General features: G+C 45.4%; 1 protein-coding gene across 2 annotated transcripts in view; it reads right to left on the bottom strand.

Annotated features, from left to right (window-relative positions):
* Positions 1 to 20339, bottom strand: part of cdh13 (cadherin 13, H-cadherin (heart)) — a 189141-nt gene that overhangs the window by 59039 nt on the left and 109763 nt on the right. For both annotated transcript variants that reach the window (XM_084673081.1, XM_084673082.1), the window contains exon 7: positions 8454 to 8632. In XM_084673081.1, the coding sequence (XP_084529207.1) occupies positions 8454 to 8632 (179 nt within the window). The remainder of the gene's footprint in view (positions 1 to 8453; positions 8633 to 20339) is intronic.

The raw sequence follows: 20339 nt of genomic DNA on the forward strand, positions 1-20339 counted from the left end.
TTTATGGTCAATTGTATGCTGCGATAACTGCTTAACTGAAGACATTCTACATTCCGATAGGCTTAAGCTAGCCCATTATGTTCTTATTGCTTTTGTGGAATGTATTATCTGTTTTGTACATTCTGATTTTCTGGAGAGACCAAATACCCATGCAGGTATGCAGTGTACAGATTGGAAGGCCATGTAGTAATTGGAGACCTTACGTTAGTCGATGTGACTAAGCAATATAAAAAAGGAGTGGTTCATTGTCTTTTATGTAACTTAAAACTCTCCATAGGTCATGTGTGGACACTACAGTAGTCATCGGCCGAGGCAGGCGAGTCAGTCCTAGCCTCTGTATTATGGGATCTACGTCTATTGGAGGCACCTTCTCCTTTTTCCACTCCATACTGTTTCCATACCTCCATCCCTCTGGTCAATTACGCTCTCTCTCCTGCTCCTCTCTGATTCTCCCATCTGTTACACCTCATGGCTTTTAATGACTTAATCTCTCTTCTCTATGTCTCGTCTGGTCTTGCTCTGTCCCTATGTCTGCGAGAACACAGGGCTCATATTCCACTTTTCCCTGCCATCTCTCTCTCTTTTCTTTCTCTCTCCCTCTCTCGCCCACCAATCCCCCCTCTGTTGTCTCAGACTCTCATTGACTCAACCCGTCTGTTAGACTCAATTAAAACAGGGAAAAAAGAGATTAACAACTGACACTTCTTACCCACAATGCCCAGGGGGCTCCATTTATCTACAGGAATTCACACAGCTGTAAGAGAGAGGGTGATTGACACCCCTAACCTTCATTGGGATGTAATCTTCATCTTTAGCACAGTGAGATCTAATTAATTAGTGCAATCTCATTTCCTCTCTAATGCAACTGGACAGAGACGTGATAGAGGAGGGAAGGAGAGAAGGAAGAGAAAGGAGAGAGGGGGAGTAGAGGAGAAGGAGGGAGAGTGGTTGGAGAAACTAAAGATAGAGTGAACAGGAGAAAGAAGAAAAAGGGACAGGGAAAAGAGAGGGATTGGAGGAAATAGCAGGAGAGGTCTATCAACGGTGTCCACATCAGTCTACAGACTCACACACTCACACACGCAAACACACACGCACACTCCCCCTCGCACCCCCACGCACCCCCACACACCCCCCCACACACCCCCTAACCCTAACCCCCCCCACATACATACCACACTAAGATACCTTTTTAAGAGAAAGAGAGAGAGACAGAAAGAGGCTGGATTTGAGACAGAAAGAGTATGGATTTGAGTATGAATGTCTGGATAGATGCCAGGCCAGTCTGACCTATTTCTCTAAGATGTTAATTGACTCAAAATTTCACCTCTGTTAAAATGGATGGAGATTCATCCCCCTCTCTCTACTCCATTCCTCTCTTCATTAGGTCAGTTAGCCCTTATCTGGAGCACAGACGCCCAGCTTAGAGTAAGACAAGTGTATCTCCAAATACATTCTCATTAGATCAACCTGATGAACTTGTGATTGGTAAATCTGAACTGTACATTCATAGACTTGTGAAGCCAAAATGCAGGCTTATCCCTGTCAGATGAACAAATAGGAAAAGGAGGCAGAAGAGATACATAGACAGAGAAGAGTGTAAAATAGAGAGTTAGAAGAAAGAACAATGACCATAACACAGAGGTGCTGACTTTGTTCATCAAATTCTAGTTTTTTTGCCATATGTAACAAGTACAGGTACAGGTACATTGGAATTATTTGGCCCTGCTTCTCTTCACAGTTTCCTAGCAGCCAATCTAAATCTATAATAAATAATCAAAGCATATGTCCTAATATTAAGTCCTAATACTACATGAGCTGCTATCAACAGTATGTGTAATTAAAATAAATAAATAGCAAATTGTAAAAATATTGAATAATTCAACAGCTTAGACAAGTAGACAAAGGTGACTGGTGGGCTTGGAGTTGGGTGAAGATGGAGTTCAGTGGAGGGCAGCTGTTCTACTGGAGCAGAGTAGGACAGAGGGACAGACAGTGCAGGGGGTGGGTGACACGTGTGAAGGGTGGTGGTGAGCTCTCCTCTGCAGTATCTTCTCTTTTCCTCTCTCCCTGTTTCCTCCTTCCTCCCCTCTCCATTCTCACCCCTCCTCTCTCTCTTTCTCACCTCTTTGCTTCCTTCTCTTTCCTCGTCCCTCTCTCTCTCTCTCTCTCTCTCTCTCTCTCTCTCTCTCTCCCTCTCTCTCTCACTCTCTCTCTCACTCTCTCTCTCTCTCTCTCTCTCTCTCACCTCTTTCCTTCCTTCTCCTCCCTCGTCCCTCCTCTCCCCCCTCAGTCTCTGCCCTCTCTCTGCTCACCTCTCTCCCCTCTTCTCTTTCCTTTCCCACACAAGCCATACCTCCACCTCTACATCATAATAGGTGAATGAAAGAGAGTTTATAAACTGAAGTGCATATCAGATCAGCAATAATGAAATGTTATCAATTGACGCGCTGCGCTGTAGTATTTGCATATAGATGACATAATATAATAACTCTGCCTGAGAGTAGTAAATATTCTTCTGTCTGCTTTGTCTGGTCGCTGCCACGCCAACAACCAGCCGCTAATTGAGGGGAGGAAAGCATCTTTATGTGGCGACTGACATTCAATTATGTCTGAGGGATCAGATTAGGGCGACGGTTGGAAAACAGCATTTTGCAGACGACAGACCGGGGAGTGGCAGGGTCTGTAATTTGAATGGCTGTATGAGTCTGGGGTGAACGGCACTGCTCTGAATAAAATCACCACACGACGACCTGGGAGTAATTGGATGTCCAGAGTGAGGCAATGATGGAGAGAAAATGGAGGGTGCAGCGGTGGAGAGAGAAAAAGAAAGAAAGAGAGAAAGAGATCAGTCAGCAGAGAGGAAGTCGAAGAGAAAGAGGAAGACAGAGAGAGGAAGAAGAGGGAAACAGAGAGCGTGAGTGAGTGAGTGAGTGAGTGAGTGAGTGAGTGAGTGAGTGAGTAAGAGAGTCAAAGGACAACAGAATAAATGGAATTTGTAAATCAGGGGTTAACATTTATTAAAGCACACAGACACTCATCATGCATCCAAATAAGCTATTATAAAGAACGATGTAAAGAAGTCTTTTCATGTGCTGAACAACAAACCAACAAACCAACAGTCCTGCAGCCAGGGCAGGGCGCAGCCACTGGGGGCCTCCTTCAGATCATTCATTAGCCATTAGGCTGAGTTCTGGTTTCTCAAATTTCATTAAGTCAAATTTGAGAAGACATTCTAGAAGAGTCTAGAAGAGTCTTTTAGAAGAGTCATGTGTTATAACGTCGGTTATAACGTTGGCATCAAACAAACAGGGCTGTGGATAGAGCTCTGAGGACCAGTGGAGTATTATTCTACTGCACACTGCTTCAAAGGAAAATATGCGGGGGAGTTGCTGTTATTGGTATAGATTCACTATCACTATCTAGCCAGATATAAAAACCTATCCAGCCAGATATAAACTCCCTGCTGGTATATGAATGTCAGTAACACAGGCACATCCAACCTGATTGACGTTTGAACATTGTTTGTCCAAAATTCACTTTTTGTTAAGAGTTTTGTTCTTGGAGTTTTGACGAGCATTGTTTGCTGGCAGATAAATGGCTTTTACAGGCATAAAGGACCAATTTGTTGGGTCACACATACACACACGCATATACACACACCCACACACACACATACACACACGCACACATAAACGCACACACTGTGAACAAACAATGTACATGGCCAGGATCCCTTCATTAGAACCTGAGGTAGCAGGAGTGTAGGTGGGTGACCTCTGAACCCCATGTGGAGGGGCCACTGATTGGACAACATCCACTCTCTGTTCTCTCCCTGTTTCACCTGCATGAGATGGAGGGGGAGGGGCAGCAGGGTGACCAGCTCTATCGATTGGCTGTCATTAGCAGTGACATGTGCCAGATTGGCCAGGGGGGAATTAGAGAGCTACAGAGTCTGACCATTATTAACAATCTGTCCATCCCAGTTACAGCCATACCAGCTCCACACAAACAAACGCGCGCACACACACGTGTACACACACACACACATTACAATAAACACACATACTAATGAACAATTACATACACACACATATTCACACACTAACAAACACACACACAAACACACATTATTATGAAGAAACATACTGGTTATCAATCACACACACACACGCATGCACACACACACTTCACAGACACAAATGCCACTAGACAGAGATAGAAAAAGGAGGGAGAGAAGGAAGAGAAAGGAAAGAGGAGGAGTAATGGAGAAGGAAGAGTTGCTGGAGAAAGCAAGGGTTGCGTAAAAAAAAAATAAGATAAAGAGAGTGAGAGACAGACCGAGAGAGCGAGAGCGAGAGCGAGATAGAGATAGAGATAGAGAGAGAGAGAGAGAGAGAGAGAGAGAGAGAGAGAGAGAGAGAGAGAGAGAGAGAGAGAGAGAGAGAGAGAGATGGAGAAAGAGAGAGAGACAGAGAGAGAGAGAGAGAGAGAGAGAGAGAGAGAGAGAGAGAGAGAGAGAGAGAGAGAGAGAGAGAGAGAGAGAGAGAAAAGATTAGAGTCACACTTCACAGCCACAAATAATGGATTTAGGACACAGTTAAATATTTTAGCGTTTTATGTAATTCCATGTCAATACCACTCGCTGTTCTCTCCTGTTCATTATCTTGACACCATCACCGCCTGGCGACGGCTCCTCATTGGCTCATTAATGCACTGTGACATGCTCAACTTAACACTCGCTGGGTATTTTAACAAGAGGACCAACCTCTCTGAATTTGCCAGCGGTACGCCCCTCTGAGATGTTCCCTTTGGACTTATAAGCAACAACAAAAACACACACACACATACATAAATACTGTGCAACCACTACACACGACACCATCACACACGCGCCACATACACACAGCAACACATACACACACATTCTGCCAGTCATTCAGAAGTGTGTGGGCGAGGAGAGGAGTTTTTTGGCATTGTAATACAGGTGACCTCCAGCTGACCTATCATCGGGCTTCTGAAGGAATCAGAGGATTTAATGAAAAATAGAGAGATAAGACAGAGTGGATACACAGCCAGCATACATCCACACCACAAAACACACTCCGACTACACACTCTTAACACACACTCTTAGTACAGAGTCATGCCATGAAACGCATGCAGAATACTGACTTAAAAAATATCATCTGAAAAGCTGCCTGTGCCTAGCAGATCCATTGTGCATGCAGACAGTGATTCGCATACACACTTCAGTCATTTACATGATGGGAATAATTATGGCTGAAAGAATCCAGGCTTTTACATTACCATGTAGTAGGTGACTGATCATTCCTTTAGACTGACCTGCTTGAATATGAGGTCAATATATTCATTTTTTGTACTCTCAAGCTGTATTTGAACCAAATGAGGTACAAGGCTTTACAATCACAATCATTAGGAGTTGTATAACTGACACCTAATTACACTATACATAACCATGCTTGCAAAGTGCACTTCTAAATTACTCAACTTGCTTATATTGGTCTGATTCATCTGATGTATCGAATGGGGGTAAGTGTGAGTGTGTGTGCGTGTGTGTGGGTGTGCATGTGTGTGTGTGCATGTGTGTGGACAGGAAACAATGCTGTGCTGCAAAGCTTCTCTGCCTACCTCTGTCTCTTTTTTTCTGTTAATGGTTCTACATCATCTGCCTCTCTGCCTCACTCTGCCTCCCTCCTCCTGTTTCTCAGTCTACATCATCTGTCTCTCTGCCTCACTCTGCCTCCCTCCTCCTGTTTCTCAGTCTACATCATCTGCCTCTCTGCCTCACTCTGCCTCCCTCCTCCTGTTTCTCAGTCTACATCATCTGTCTCTCTGCCTCACTCTGCCTCCCTCCTCCTGTTTCTCAGTGTACATCATCTGCCTCTCTGCCTCACTCTGCCTCCCTCCTCCTGTTTCTCAGTCTACATCATCTGCCTCTCTGCCTCACTCTGCCTCCCTCCTCCTGTTTCTCAGTCTACATCATCTGCCTCTCTGCCTCACTCTGCCTCCCTCCTCCTGTTTCTCAGTCTACATCATCTGCCTCTCTGCCTCACTCTGCCTCCCTCCTCCTGTTTCTGGGTCTACATCATCTGCCTCTCTGCCTCACTCTGCCTCCCTCCTCCTGTTTCTCGGTCTACATCATCGGTCTCCCACCCTCCCGCTTTTCAGGTACTGATGACTTTGGACAGAAAGTAGGTGAGTCGTGACAAGGGGAGGTGAGCCGTGACAGCACGGTTGACTGTGAAGAACATTAATCACCCTAAAACCCAGCAGAGGGAGACTGAGTCAAACACCACACACACACACATACATGGAACAAACACAAGCACAAAAAGGTCATTCTTTCACATCACTCTGATCGACAGGTAGTATTATCCACATATTGTGTCTGTCATACCATCATACAGTAGCTGTCATCACACAGACCAAAGCAAGCGGTGCACATGCTATGAAATATCTGCCAGGCTGGAGACGCAGCACAATACCTTATACATTACCGTTAAAAGCTTTGCAAACATCCGGAACACAAGACAAAACACGTGCATGTTTTCCCATTTTGATAACTTATCAAACGCATGATCATTTGACTGAAGCTCAAAGCATTGTGTGGCTGTGGTCGCCACGGTGGAAGTAAAATTCTGTGTTTGTCAGTCAGGCTGCTGTGGGAGGAGCAATGCAGGTGAGATCTCGTGGTCTGTGTCGGGGAATGAGTGGCGGGAGAGAGCTCACCCCACCACAGCCCTCGCCAAATGTCCCCCATCAAGCAGCAATATTAGCTGTCAGAAATTATAGTCAATTGATCCAGAAAGAGTGAGTCAGAACAGAGTAAGTAAGAGAGAATTGGAGCGCGGGAGAGAGAAAGAAAGAAAAAACAGAGATTGAGAAAAAGGGACGGAAAGTGAACGAGAGAGTAGAGTGGGGGTCTGCCACAAAGTGGGGAGAAAAACATAGACTGGGGAAATAAATGTGCATATCAAGACAGGATTTTACGCCTGAGAGAGAGGCGCTAGAGGGAAAATCAACTTGATTTCGATGTGACAAAATTGATTTTCCAATTTTCTCTGGATTGCCTCAGGCTCCCAAGGGCGGGCCGGGTGTCTATCTAAATACACTGGCTCAGCCTGAATCACATCAATGCTGATGGAGGGTGGAGGGACAAGGTTGCTCATCCTGCACCCAAAAAAGCCATTTGTTGGGCCAGACAGATGGATGCCATGTGGGATACATACTTATAGGGATCTGGTGGAGAAACTGTGTTTAGACCTTCCCAAGGGACTGTTGCAGGGAAGAAAAGGAGGAGTTAAGCTAACATGCCTCCATTGGTCCATTAGCCTTTAACTGTCCACGATTGATGGACTTGTGTGTCCTTGATTCTGGCTCCAACAAGGGTTCGACATCCGTGTGATGCGTTCACGCGCATCATACATGCACAGACGCGCGCTCAGGTCTGGCAGCAGGGTGACAGAGGGGCATGGTGGTGACAGGATCATTCAGAGGATGTCTCCGCTAAACGGCCATGGCTTATGACACGAGGGCATAGCCAGAAAACCACCCAGCTCTGTCCCAGCCCAGGCAAAACCCCACTGCATTCTGGGTTCATGGGACCGATGACAGATTAATCATCTATTAGGGATGCACAGAGCCTGCCAGCCTTGCCACTGTGTGCTAGTGATTTCTGATTCCTCAAGTTCCGGCTGAGGGGTTTTCTTGGTTGGTGCTTGTTGGACACAGCCAGTGCAGGCGCATGAGTGTGTATCACCTCAATTAAACCATGCTCTAAGTGTCTGACAACAGCTAATATTCCTCCTTCCCCAGCGAGCCCAATCGATGTTCTGGCATTCGTCACTCCGCTGGAAAAGCAATCATGGCGTTGTCTCGCTCTCGCTCCCGTCAGCGACTGGAGGTCTCTGCCTCCTCTGGCTCATTAGAATGCACTACTACGATACACTCCAACACACTCGGTGGTACGTACGCATAACAGAGCCACACACACACACACGTACACCACCCAGCCCAGACCCTACACAACAAGTTTACCAGTCTATCACCATGCTCTCCCTAGTCACAAAAAAACGACGTTGTTGTCCTGTACTGTTCTCTCTCTTGGTCTCAATAACCACGGACGCCCAGCCAGGGGTTGGAGAGGAGCCTGCCAAAGGCAGCCGCAGAGGAGCCTGCCAAAGAGCCCAGCCAGGGGTCAGAGAGGAGGCCAACAGGGGCCCAGCAGGGGTCAGCGAGGAGCCAAATAGTGGCCAGGCACACACCAGCCAGTGGTCAGGGAGAGACATCAAGAGACTGCCTGACAATTTGACCAATATCATACCTAGAAAGTACTATAGACCAACAGTCGACATTCAAAAGAGAAGACGGAAGCAAGGAAAGAGACAGAAGGTAGCAAGGATTGTAGCAAGGATTGACCAGGTTACCCACCTCTCTGTCCAGGAGACTCGGGGAGATGACCGTGACAATGTCTCCCCGCTCTGGGTCAATGTAGAACATGTTGGGCGAGGGCTTGTCTGGAGACTGCCTCACAATGTTGTAGCGAAGAACGGCATTGTCGGTGTTGGGGTCGTCAGCGTCCAACGCTGTCATTGTCATGACAATGGTTCCTAAGGAAACAGAAATGGTTTATTATGTTATCATAATACTGCTGGGTAACACATTTACTGAAAGACAATTAACAACACCAGAATGAATCCGTTGAAACTTTATTCAGGGTTACATCAATCAATAAACCTAATTTCCTTTTGGGCAGACAGTCTCGCTGCTCTTTCTGTACTCTGGCAGTCTCCCTCAACATCCTTTCTCATTCACCTCACCATATCACAGCACGGTGCCTCTGACTCGCAGCCTTCTGCGGACTCCTAAATACCAGTAATGATTGAAATAAGCCCAGAGCACTTCAGAGCGAGTGTGTGTTTCCTGGGGCAGACGACCAGGCGACCAGCAGGGGGTAATGGAGGGCAAGGAGGGGAGGGTTTTATCCCCTGGTATTTGCATTTCAAGGTGAACTATTAGCGGTGAGTAAACGGCTAATCCTGTTCTGCTAGGCTAATTACAGCTCCTATCTCCTTCGTTACAGGCTCTCAGTTCCACTTCACACCTCCAGTCCAGACAGTTATAGGTGAATCAAAGCAGAAATGTGCCGACTTAATGCACACACACGCACAGAAGAAGTCATTACACAGGCCGTCACACACACACTGACTGATGTACTGCTGTATTCTGACTCGTCTGGAGGGAGGACAGCCAGTTCACACACACACACACACACACGCACACACACACAGCTAACAGGAAAGCTGTCTCGTTGGTTATCATATTATTCTAAAACATTCTTGGGCCTCATTCCAGAAAAGACTGAGCTCACTCTCACTCTCTTCTGACAATTGATCCACTGTCCACATAACAGTCTGAAGTTACATCCTTTCTCTGTGGAGGAAAACCCTATCTTAGGCTTTTTAAGGGCTGTATCCTAGGCTGAAAACACAACTGTCTGGACAGCTCTATTGGTTAAAACAATTTTCTCTCCAATCAACAATGAGGGGGTTGGGGGGGGTATGGTTGTTGACAGAGCTAATGATGTAAACAGACTAAACACTTAGCCTCTGGAGTGCATTCAGTAGGGGAAAACGTTGAAAAATGATCTTGTATACATTTTTCCAAGAGCAGATTTCTGCAACCATCAGAGCCACAAAATACACTAACACAGTGTGTTGGTGAGAGATGCAGAAAATACAATCAAGCCCGCTCCCAACTCGGCAGAGTTGAATGCCTCCAGTGAGAGACTTTGCCACGGCACACAGTTTGAACGCCTATTCCAGTCATGTTATGATCACCCTTATTGTCCGCACCACTTAACATCCTGGCCTCTGACAAGTGTATTATGTGAGTATTATAAGAGTGTTTTGTAGCTTATCCCCTATCAACAGGCTCAGACGGAGGACAAGCAACTTCAATCACACAAACGCAGCAACACATCAAGCCTCTGTAATGGGATAATGGGGACAGGATGGAGAGACTCTGCAGATGTCCAGCATGTAATCACTAACCAATTATATCTGAGTGGACCCATTGAGATTTCGCCGTCCGGCCTTGCTCCTTCTTTCTCGTGCTCAGGCTGAATCAATGTTAACTGTATCTGAGCTTTGAAGGTTGGGATGAAGAAGACATATTAAATACATGCTTCCAAGAGCCCTGTGGAAGTCTTCCCTTTCCTCGTCCACTGCAGTGGTTGAACACGTGCTCGGGCCACGGTGTACGTGCATCCATGTGTGTGTGCACTTGAACGCGGGTTGTGTTTGTGTGAGTGCAGCTGCAGAACAGTGGGAGCCAATCAAAGAACCAAAGAAAGCCACACCATGGGGCAGGGAGCAAGGCAATAAGCCCCTGGACACACACACACACACACACACTCACACACAGACACAAAATCAGGGCCAACAGATCAACTTTGGGGACATAACTGTGTTGCACACAGCTTCTTTATCACAACCACCAGGGGAAATCAATAGAGCCTGAGGCCATCTCGCACACACCTGGGAACAAGACAGTGTAGAGGAAGGGAACTGGACTGTACCGGACATAATGATGTGTACACGTGTGTGTGTGTGTGTGTGCACATGTCTGTCAGCTCGTCAGCCTGTCTGTCTCTGTGGATGCAGGGATGGATGGGTGAATGTAGATCTATATTTCAGATATTTCCACAGAGATGTTTAGAAAGACTGAATTGGAACATCAATCGTTTTTGTATCTGATAACAGATCTCGACTGCCTTACTTTAGAGTAAAAAAAACTATCAACTGAGGGATGGTTAGAATAAATAACGAGAGAAAGAGAGAGAGAGAGAGAGAGAGAGAGAGGGAGAGAGAGAGCGACATAGAGAGAAAGAGAAAGAGAGAGAGACGTGACAGATACACAGAAAGGGAGTGGGAGGGAGACAAGTCATAAGAGACATAACATTTTTACGTTTTCAGTTTTCACGGCTCCTTCCATGATGCTCTGCAGGATATAACTTCATTCAGAGGTTGTGACTGACTTCAGCACAGGGACAAATGATCTCCCTGCGCATTGGGGCTGCCGCCACTAAACCAGGACACTCAATACTCCACAACAGGGTTCTTCTACCTAACATCTCCTTTTATCTTTCAGATGTCTCCATTCCCCCAACCCCGGCTGAATACACAAGCTCAACACACACCAAACACCCCCTCTACTCAACACACACCAAACACCCCCTCTACTCAACACACACCAAACACCCCCTCTACTCAACACACACCAAACACCCCCTCTACTCAACACACACTAAACACCCCCTCTACTCAACACACCAAACCTCCCTGTGCTGCACCTTCTACATCACATCACTCAGGTGTGTGGTGATGGCCTGCTCAGAGAGCCAGCAGGACCTGGCAGGAAGTGTTTGAGTCGGCTGCCCAGGTCAACATAGGACTGCAGTGTAGTGTTGCTAGTCAAGAACAGGTGCTCCCATGGGATGGCTGTTCAGTACTGGGTTCATGTACTGGCTTATTCACTAACTTACAGTAAACCAGCAACAAAACGCTCAAACATTGTTTTGCAGAAACAGAGAGAAAGAGAGAGACAGAGACAGAGAGAGAGAGAGAGAGAGAGAGAGAGAGAGAGAGAGAGAGAGAGAGAGAGAGAGAGAGAGAGAGAGAGAGAGAGAGAGTTGCTTGTTTTTGATGTTTTCTTTGTTTTCTACAGTATTTATATGTTCTATTGTATGTTGAGTATTCACTGTTTTCACTGTTGAAAAAGTTTTTGTTTGGAAAAATGTACTAATGCTATTCTAATTACAAACTGAAATTGACCAACAGCAATGTTTTGATAGACATGCAGTTGGTGTCCCTAGTACACCACAAACAAACTAAACAGCACACTGCGATCTTGGATGGTTTTAATTAAGCGTAATGAATAACGATGAACCAGGAAGGTGCAATATTTAAAGGTTAATCCTTTTTGCTTTAGGGGTCGACAGAGGAGAGGATTTAGGAGTTGTCCAGATACCAAACACACTTTACAATGTGCTAGGCAAAATGTTTTTTGCTGTTTACTAAGTCACCGCTCTTGGGCATTGTTAAACTTGCTACTGGTTGAACGCTAATGCAGTTAAAGTGGATGAGAGGAGGAGGGTCATGGATGATCACGGTTGTGGATGAGGATGGTTGTGGATAAGAGGGAATGTGGATCCGGAAGGACAGCGATGATGAGAAGGGTTGTGGATGAAGAGGGCAGAGTCCATGACAGTATAGCTAGTCAATAGGACTGAACACGTTCTGCTTTGACAGTGAAGAGGATGGACTGGAATTCATATTTTGGCGTCGTAAAGACATGGGTTGTTATGCAGGTTGTTACCTACACTGGGTTTCTCAGTTTGAATCAATACTGAAGATGAGGTCTAGAAGATCTCCACTCCAACGCTAATTATTTTGACAGTATCTCCAGCTCTCTACCTCTCTCCCCCTTTCTCTTAAACTCCCTCTTTCTCTCCCCTCCCCTCGACTCTCTGTATCCCTCTCACCCCTTTTCTATGTCTCTCTCTCTCCCTTTCTCCCATCTCTCCCTTGTTCACTCTTATCTCCATTCCCTTCTCTTTTCAGAGGATACAAAGTAGATAAAACCACTCCAGTCTCCTCTCATGTCATGTTCCAGGATGTTCCTATTCTGAGGCAAGAGGCCAGTGCTCTTCAAAAGCATGTGAGTGGCAGCAGCAGAACTGGTGGCTCCTTTCATCTATTTCAATTACAGAGAACAAATAACACACAGCCGGTAATGAAGACTGGGCCTGTCCCCTGGGTAAAAACCTCTGTGCACAATAACAATTAACACTGGCTAATGAAATCAAAGCCAATTCCCTTAATTGGAAAAACACATTAATAATCATATTTCTGAAACGGTTGAAATGAATACCTTTTAGTTTCATGAGTGGCAAGTACTGAGGTGGTAGCTTTATTTGCTACACAGGATTTAGAGGGTAATTATATTTTCGGCGGGTGGTGGAAGCGGATTTAATCTCATATTTATGCCATTAGAAGTAAGTTAATGTGCTAGTATCTGCCCTTAACATGTCTGATTAGGCTACTATTGTGGTTCATAGGGAGGCAGAGCAAAGTAAAAACTGAACAAACTATTCCAACTCAGCCATTTGTCGAGGTGACCTTTCGCTGGAGTTGGGCAGCTTATAAGTACTGTACATTCTTTGGGTTTAGTGAAGCAGCAAAGGTTAAAAAATCCAATTGTAGGTTGAACACACAGAAGAGAGCAAATGTACTGTATTTCCATTCATCAGGCTCCCTGGCCATTTGAATACATTATCACAATCTCTATGAGCTGACCCTTTTAACAGCAACAAAGCGAGACGTTGACAAGTGCTATAATACTGGGCTGATGTGGCATGTTGGTTTGAGCTGCGTACAGTAAAGGAAGTCAGGGCTAGGCGGGTTCAAGCAAGGGCGTAGGTTTGGTCTCAGACTTGGTGGGGACATCCACCCATCAACCCCCCCCCCCTCCCCCCGGAGCGCAAATCGAGATAAGAGCTTGTATAACTGTAAAATCTAAAAAATGCACTCTCCAAAAAAGAGGCTTTGATGATGAGACTGTAATGCTTAACAACATTTTTTTTTATCATCATAAACGTCACCTGAAGCCCTGATGCTGTTTCCTCAGCCTTCTCTACATCTGGTAGGTTTTCATGCTGTCTTTCCTGCATACAAAATGTTTCATTCATTTTGTAGCCTATCCTATGGCTAGCAAGTTTAACCTCCTACCATATTGTATACAGTGTTATTTGTACATTAATAATCAAATAGTGATTCATTATATTTGTATAACCAACAGGGTTAACTTATTCACATTGCCGACTGTTTTTTCCAGCACCTGTCTAGCAATGCAGTGACAGTCCATCAACTGTGAATTTGTCCTAGGCTAGACTCCTAACCTTGGTTGAAAGATCAGCTACAGAAGCTAGGTTTAGCTGTAACAATATCCTGGGTAACATATAATATCACCAGTTAATACTTTTTCCACAGTAGAATCTGCATTTGAAAGCCTGGTCACTACCACTGCTAGTGTGGCTAGTTATTTAGCCTGACTTACACTCTGCTTTTTGAAAAAGCTTTGTATGTCCCCTTTCTTCTTCTTGGGTGGAGGCATATCTGATCTACAAAGCACAAAAAGTGGCAAACATGTACATGCTGAAGGGCAAAGGGAATATTAAAATGTGTTACTCTGGCCTTTTATGTGGCCTCGCCAGCAGTGCGCACAGACCAAGTTGGCGCCCTTAAAACAGCATCTGAATAATGCGCCATTGACTTTAAACCACGTTTTTCCTGATCAGTAGTGGAATTGTTTTACGGAAACTGCAAGATAGCAGCAGGGAACGTTTGCGCCTGAACACGCCTCCTTTTTCGCTGAGCCGCCCACGGGAGCGCAAAGTCATTTCGATGTGCGTCTGTGGAGGGAAAAGTCGGCTTTGCGTCGAGTGCAAACTAGGAATGACACTTGCGTCGTTGACTAAGTCAATTGCGCTGGGTGAAAGATAGGGCCCATAGTCTGTGATCTGACTGCAGTGCGAGGCTGCTAGACGTGGTGGTAGGCATGTTGGTGACCCTGTCGGTGTCTTGCTTCTCATTGCATTTGTATGGCAGATCTCGGAGAAGCTTCGAAGCATATCTTTAGGATATCTATGTGTATGGATTTGACAGACATTGAAGACATTTCCAACCTGCAACTTCCTCCTACACTTTTAACCCCTTTCCTCACAAACATTTCTCACAGACATTTCACTCACTCACACACACACACACACACACACATACACACAGAGATAATCAGCATCTGAAACAGCACATTATAAAGGCTAGCAGGAGAGCAATCAGGGTCCTTTGTTATCCCCATTCTTCTCTCTCCTCCCATCCCTTCTCCTCTCCTCCTCCCTTCCATGGCTGTGACTGGCCTCTGATATTACCAACATGTAAACTGTATGTTTGATAATTTGTCTCTTTTCTTCTCCCCTTCTTTCCTCCACTCTATCACTCTCCTCTCCCCCTACTCTCTTCCAGGTCCCCGCAACAAAGAATCCCTGAATCTCAGGGATTCTCTCATAGTGCTGCCTCTAAATCTAACTGCCTCTGAGGAGCCAGGGAGAGAGGAAAAACAGAGAGGTGGAAAGGATAATAGATATGACTATAGTACAACACCCATATCTCAAATGCACAATGCATTTGCTTTATTAAAACAAAACATTAATCAGTGTTCTTCAATGAGATTACTGATTAAGAAAATGAGGCCGGGACACGCCATGGCATCACGGTTACTAAATCCAATTTCTCACAGATATATGACACCTTTTAATGTGCTATGTTTTAATGTTTCGCTAAAGTGAGTATCCAGAAGCTCATTTGAAAAACAAGTCATTAATCTGAGGACGCTGCGCGTGACAGATGATTGCTTTACTTCTTTTCAGTTTAATGAATCATTCAGGCGCCGCTTCAGACAGCCGATAGCATCTGGATCAGCTCTCTGTCGTTGCTCTGCTCGGGTTATCGGTCTGCCGTGTCCCAGGCCTAGTTCTCTAGTTCTGTTCCAGCTGGAGCAGAGTGGGAGCACTGGACGCACATCTAGATATCCCCCAACTAAAGACACTTTGCACAGCCAAGCACTTATACTGTTGCTTTTCCACATTTAACATCAACTTGCGCACCATCTGTGCAGGGGAGGGCGGGAGAGAGTTTCAAAGGCAGCCTAGCCCCCCCCCCCAGGTGTTGCCAAGGAAACCCCTTACATCTGGATGTCAACATAGAGCCCTTGCAGTGGAAACATCAAGCCACAAACAGTGGCACTCATCCAATCAGATAGATCTGACTATTGATGATAGAATGTGATTATGTAAATGTCCACAGGCAAAAAATCTGGTCTCCTCAAAATAAACAGGCTGAATCATGAATAAATCAAATAACTCTGATCTGAAAAATGACAATGCAAACTTTATTACTGTCTTTAACAAAGTCTGATGCTTCAATCCACAGAACATCTGTATTTGGAGACCTTTTAAAGTGCCATCTCTTTAATAAGCCTATTCTTCTCTCCAAGGAGTTTGGAGAATTGAACTTCAATCAATCATTAAAGGTTACAAACCAGCAGGTGCATGTGGGTGTCTAATACTGTAGATTGAGGGAGAGAAAGTGGGAAAGAGAGAGAGAGAGAGAGGGAGAAAGAAGAGGGTGAAAGACAGACAGAGAAACCCTAGGAATGGAAGAGAGTGGGAGTGTAAGTGTGTGTGTGTGTGTGAATAGGATGGATGTGGGTGCGTGTGTGTGACATACAGGTGGCAGTCTCATGCGGGTTCCGGGTGCCAAGCAGCAGTGAAGTGAGCAGACTGCTGACACAGAGCCGACAAGTTGTTCCCACAAGCAGCTGCATCTGGGAGGAATGCCTGGAACACGCTCCACCTCCACACACACAGACACACACACACACACACACACACAGTGTGTGGAGAGGTAGGACCCAAAAGCAGGAGAGGACGCAGCCATGTCGAAGACAGAAGTTTAATGATCAAAACGGGAAAAAAGTAGGGTACGCACGCAGTGACAGGGGTAGTAATGATAAGACAAAGACTGGACACAAAACAGGAACCTAAATACACAGAACTGAAGGACACACAGGTGGACACAATGAAGCTAACGGGACAGGTGAAGACAATGACAGGGAACACTAGGACAAGGCAAAACCAAAAACAACAGGGGGGCACTGCTGTGGCCATGACACGGGCACACAGCCATACATATGGACACATTCTTTCACTCGTTCGACGTAGCAGTTGCATGATCTGATGAGTCTTTGTTTTTCGACTGATGTTTTTGCTCAATATCAGATGGTGTGACGACGCCGTGGAACAGAGATGACAAGAAGCAGATCCTGTCTTCTCCGGAATATCTGGAGACAGAAGGACTGACATCCAGCTAGACGAATCTGAGAAAGAACTGGTGGAAAGGGCGATGGGGAGGGAAGGAGGACGAGAGGGATCGAGGTAGGTAATGGGAGAGAGACATGTAGCGATGGAGGGAGGCAGGAGGGAGAGACAGCAGGTAGCTAACGGGAGAGAAAGGGAGGGAGGAAAACAGGGGAGGGGGGGTACTGAAAGGGAAAGACGGAAGGAGCGAAGATGAAGGATCGAGGGGCGAAAGAGGGTGGGATGGGGTCTATTTCTCCTCAGATTAATTGGAATTCCCATAATTCCCTGCCACTGTGAGGTCAGACAGAGTGTGACATGAACAAGGCTGTAAAGGGGTGTGACACACCTGCCTATGAGTCATGTGAAACAGTGGACACAATTTCTGAATGGGAATTTACCAGTATCAATCACAACCCAACTAAAGTCTATTTTCTCTCAGCCTACACAGATTTATGGAGAGTGTCCCTGGTTCAAGGGCAAACACATTCATTTCAATATAGAGGCAAGGAAAATACCAAATCGAAACACACAAGCACCTGCCCACGCACAAACACAAACAAACAGATACATGCATTGACAATGTCTGTTTAATTAGATTCTATGGAAAATAACTAAAAGAGAGCATCACAGAATGTGGCAGAAAGCCAGTATTCCAACAACAAGCTCCTGCAAGGTGACAATTTGTCAGTCAGACTGCCATTGCTGTTTACATAATAAACACAACAGTTTGTCCTTCCTGGTTATCCTCCCAGTGAGATCTCATTTGTGCTCCTCCGGCACATTACAGGCTTGGCTTCTCACCTACCCTCTCATAGTGTCATCTTTTGAGTTGTTTTCGGTTTGCTTCACGTGTCAAGTAAAGTGAGAGAAGACAGTCTAAGCCTGAGGGCTTCCATAGACAGCCTGGGCCGAGAACCACTTTCTAAGACCTCTTTGAATTGCCCTCTTTTCTATAATTTTTATATTATAGAATATAAGTATTTTTTAATTATGTCTGTCAAGTTAACACAAAAAATTTCACACAAATCTGGTACACTTGACACCTGAATTAGAAGAGGAGGATGTTGCTTGGCAAGGTGGGTCACAAGTCAGCCTCCGTCACAAGAGGGCCCTTTGGCACTGAGTCAGCAGTCTCACTGTTTACAGACCCCTGTCTTCAGCCTAAACAGGCTAACAGAGCTCCAATGAGTGGCATGGTGGAATCTGTGTTGCTGTGTTGCTCAGTGCACTCCTCTCTTCTAGAGAACTTGTGTCCACAGCTGCAGGGTACTGTGGTACTTACTGTAGAGAAGTGTGTATTGGAAGCAACCTCACTCAGAACAATGCACTGCTATTCATGCCTTTGAAGTCTGTGAAACGTGGCAGAGCACATTTACACATAAAACAATATGTCTGGAGTACTGCTTTCATATAGTCACCCATGTCAGGGATCAAAGAACATATCTAAAGGGTATTCATAAATACATTCATTTTCTGAAACACACATGCGTCTATTATTTCTATGGTTTCAACTCGAGATAGCCATCCTTATTGTGTGTGTTGAGGATCTGTGCACTCCATTGAGCACAAGCCCATTGTTCAGAGAGCACAATTAGTTGAAGTAAGATGTAATTAAAGGAATCACATGGGAGGTTGTGTTGTATTGGGGCGTAGAACGTAGTAGTAGGGCATAGAACGGCACTGCCTTGTTAGGGGATGTGTTTATGCAGCAAAGGTAAATACACCAGTAATTATTGAAGCATTGAATTGAGTGCACTTGAGGTCTATTTGAATAAGCCTCTCCTTCATGCTTAGTCTAAACATGTCTTCTACTGTCTGAACACTCTATCTCTGCCACTAATATGGTTCCTCGTCTGCAGAGGTCGTCTACTGTGCTCTTTCAAAAGCCTCGACGATCCATCTTTACTGTGGTTCCTAGGTTTGCACAGACCTTCAACTGACGTCCGTCTGAACATACCTGTCCTTCACACTCAGACTCTTCACAGGTCTTCCAGCTCTCCCGCCAGTCTCCCCACCTCCCTCTGCAACACACTTCCAAACAAGGGGCTTCCTCTCATAGGTACATGGCGCACGGCAGCTTATCCAGCGCTCACAGTTGACTAAAGACTTGCCATGAATATATTTTGGATACCAATGAGAGATGAGGCTGGCAGCACCCAAACCCCCTCAGAACAAGCCAGAACGAGTCGGACAAAATAGCTCTCCCGATCCCCCTGACTACCGGTGCCATGGGAACAGCGCAGGTAAGAAGATAACATATCTTGATCACTTCAGAATGTCAAAACGGAAGGCCTCGTTATGACAGGAGCTCAAGAACCCTCCTCAGAAGACACAAGCAGCACTTGAGTTCCCTTTGATCTTTGCTTCTTTTCCGAAAATGGATCCTCTTTCCCTTTCTAAAGGTCCCTGTCTCTTCTTCTCTCTCTCTGTTCGATGGAAGCCTTACCAACCCAATTAGACAGGCCATGTGTAACATCCTAAATGGAACAATCTCCTTAAAAAGAGCAACGCCTGATCATAAACAGCTACATCAAAGCAGAATTAGCTCTTCACAAAACACCTCAAAAAGCATGCTCCATCAAAGCCAACCTGTTATCTTGAATTTTTAAATTCACCAACCCTGGCTGCGCCCTCTTGAAATGCACTATTGCTATTGCCCCTGATGCAATCAGAGGAAAGAGCAGAGAGCACATGTGTGCAGTAAAGTCTCTTCCAACCACATCAGAAGCACACAATCAGCATTTCGTGCCACCTTTAAGCCCGAAATAATGGGGGGGCGCCTGCCTCCGCCTGGATTGAATTGCTTCCTTAGGGTTAGGGTTAGGTTAACATCTGTAAAAAGGACCTTCTTAGCATCTTCTTAGATGAAATAACTTAAGTCTCAAATTCTCCACCTCCCTTCTTCCTTGGCGGGCCTTTCAAACAAGGTAACACATTTTTCCATGGAATGATGTGAACCGAACTGTGAAGAGTTCATTTCTCCAAGACTACACTTTTAGAGTATACGATGTGGAATTGTGATAGGAATAGTTGTGTCATGATTGCCACTTTCCTATTGTATGTTGTGTTTACTTTAATGCTTCATTTGAGTCACTACTTCTGCAAGATAACAAAGTCACCCTTGATTTCTCCATGATACTAAATCTATGAGAATCATTTTACGAACTGAACAAAATGTCCAGAATAACCTTCTTGTGAAGCAGCCTAAAACTCCAGTGTTGTCTTATCACCTTACTTGTGTACTGTAACTTGTCACTTTATTGTAAGTGTGCATTACAAAGAGAGGAACCTATTGCCACGCTCCGATGCCTGGGGGACGCAGGCCCCTGGTTTGCAGT

The sequence above is a fragment of the Hypomesus nipponensis genome, chromosome 14 (assembly GCF_054491055.1).
Source record: "Hypomesus nipponensis isolate SF chromosome 14, ASM5449105v1, whole genome shotgun sequence".
NCBI lineage: Eukaryota > Metazoa > Chordata > Actinopteri > Osmeriformes > Osmeridae > Hypomesus > Hypomesus nipponensis.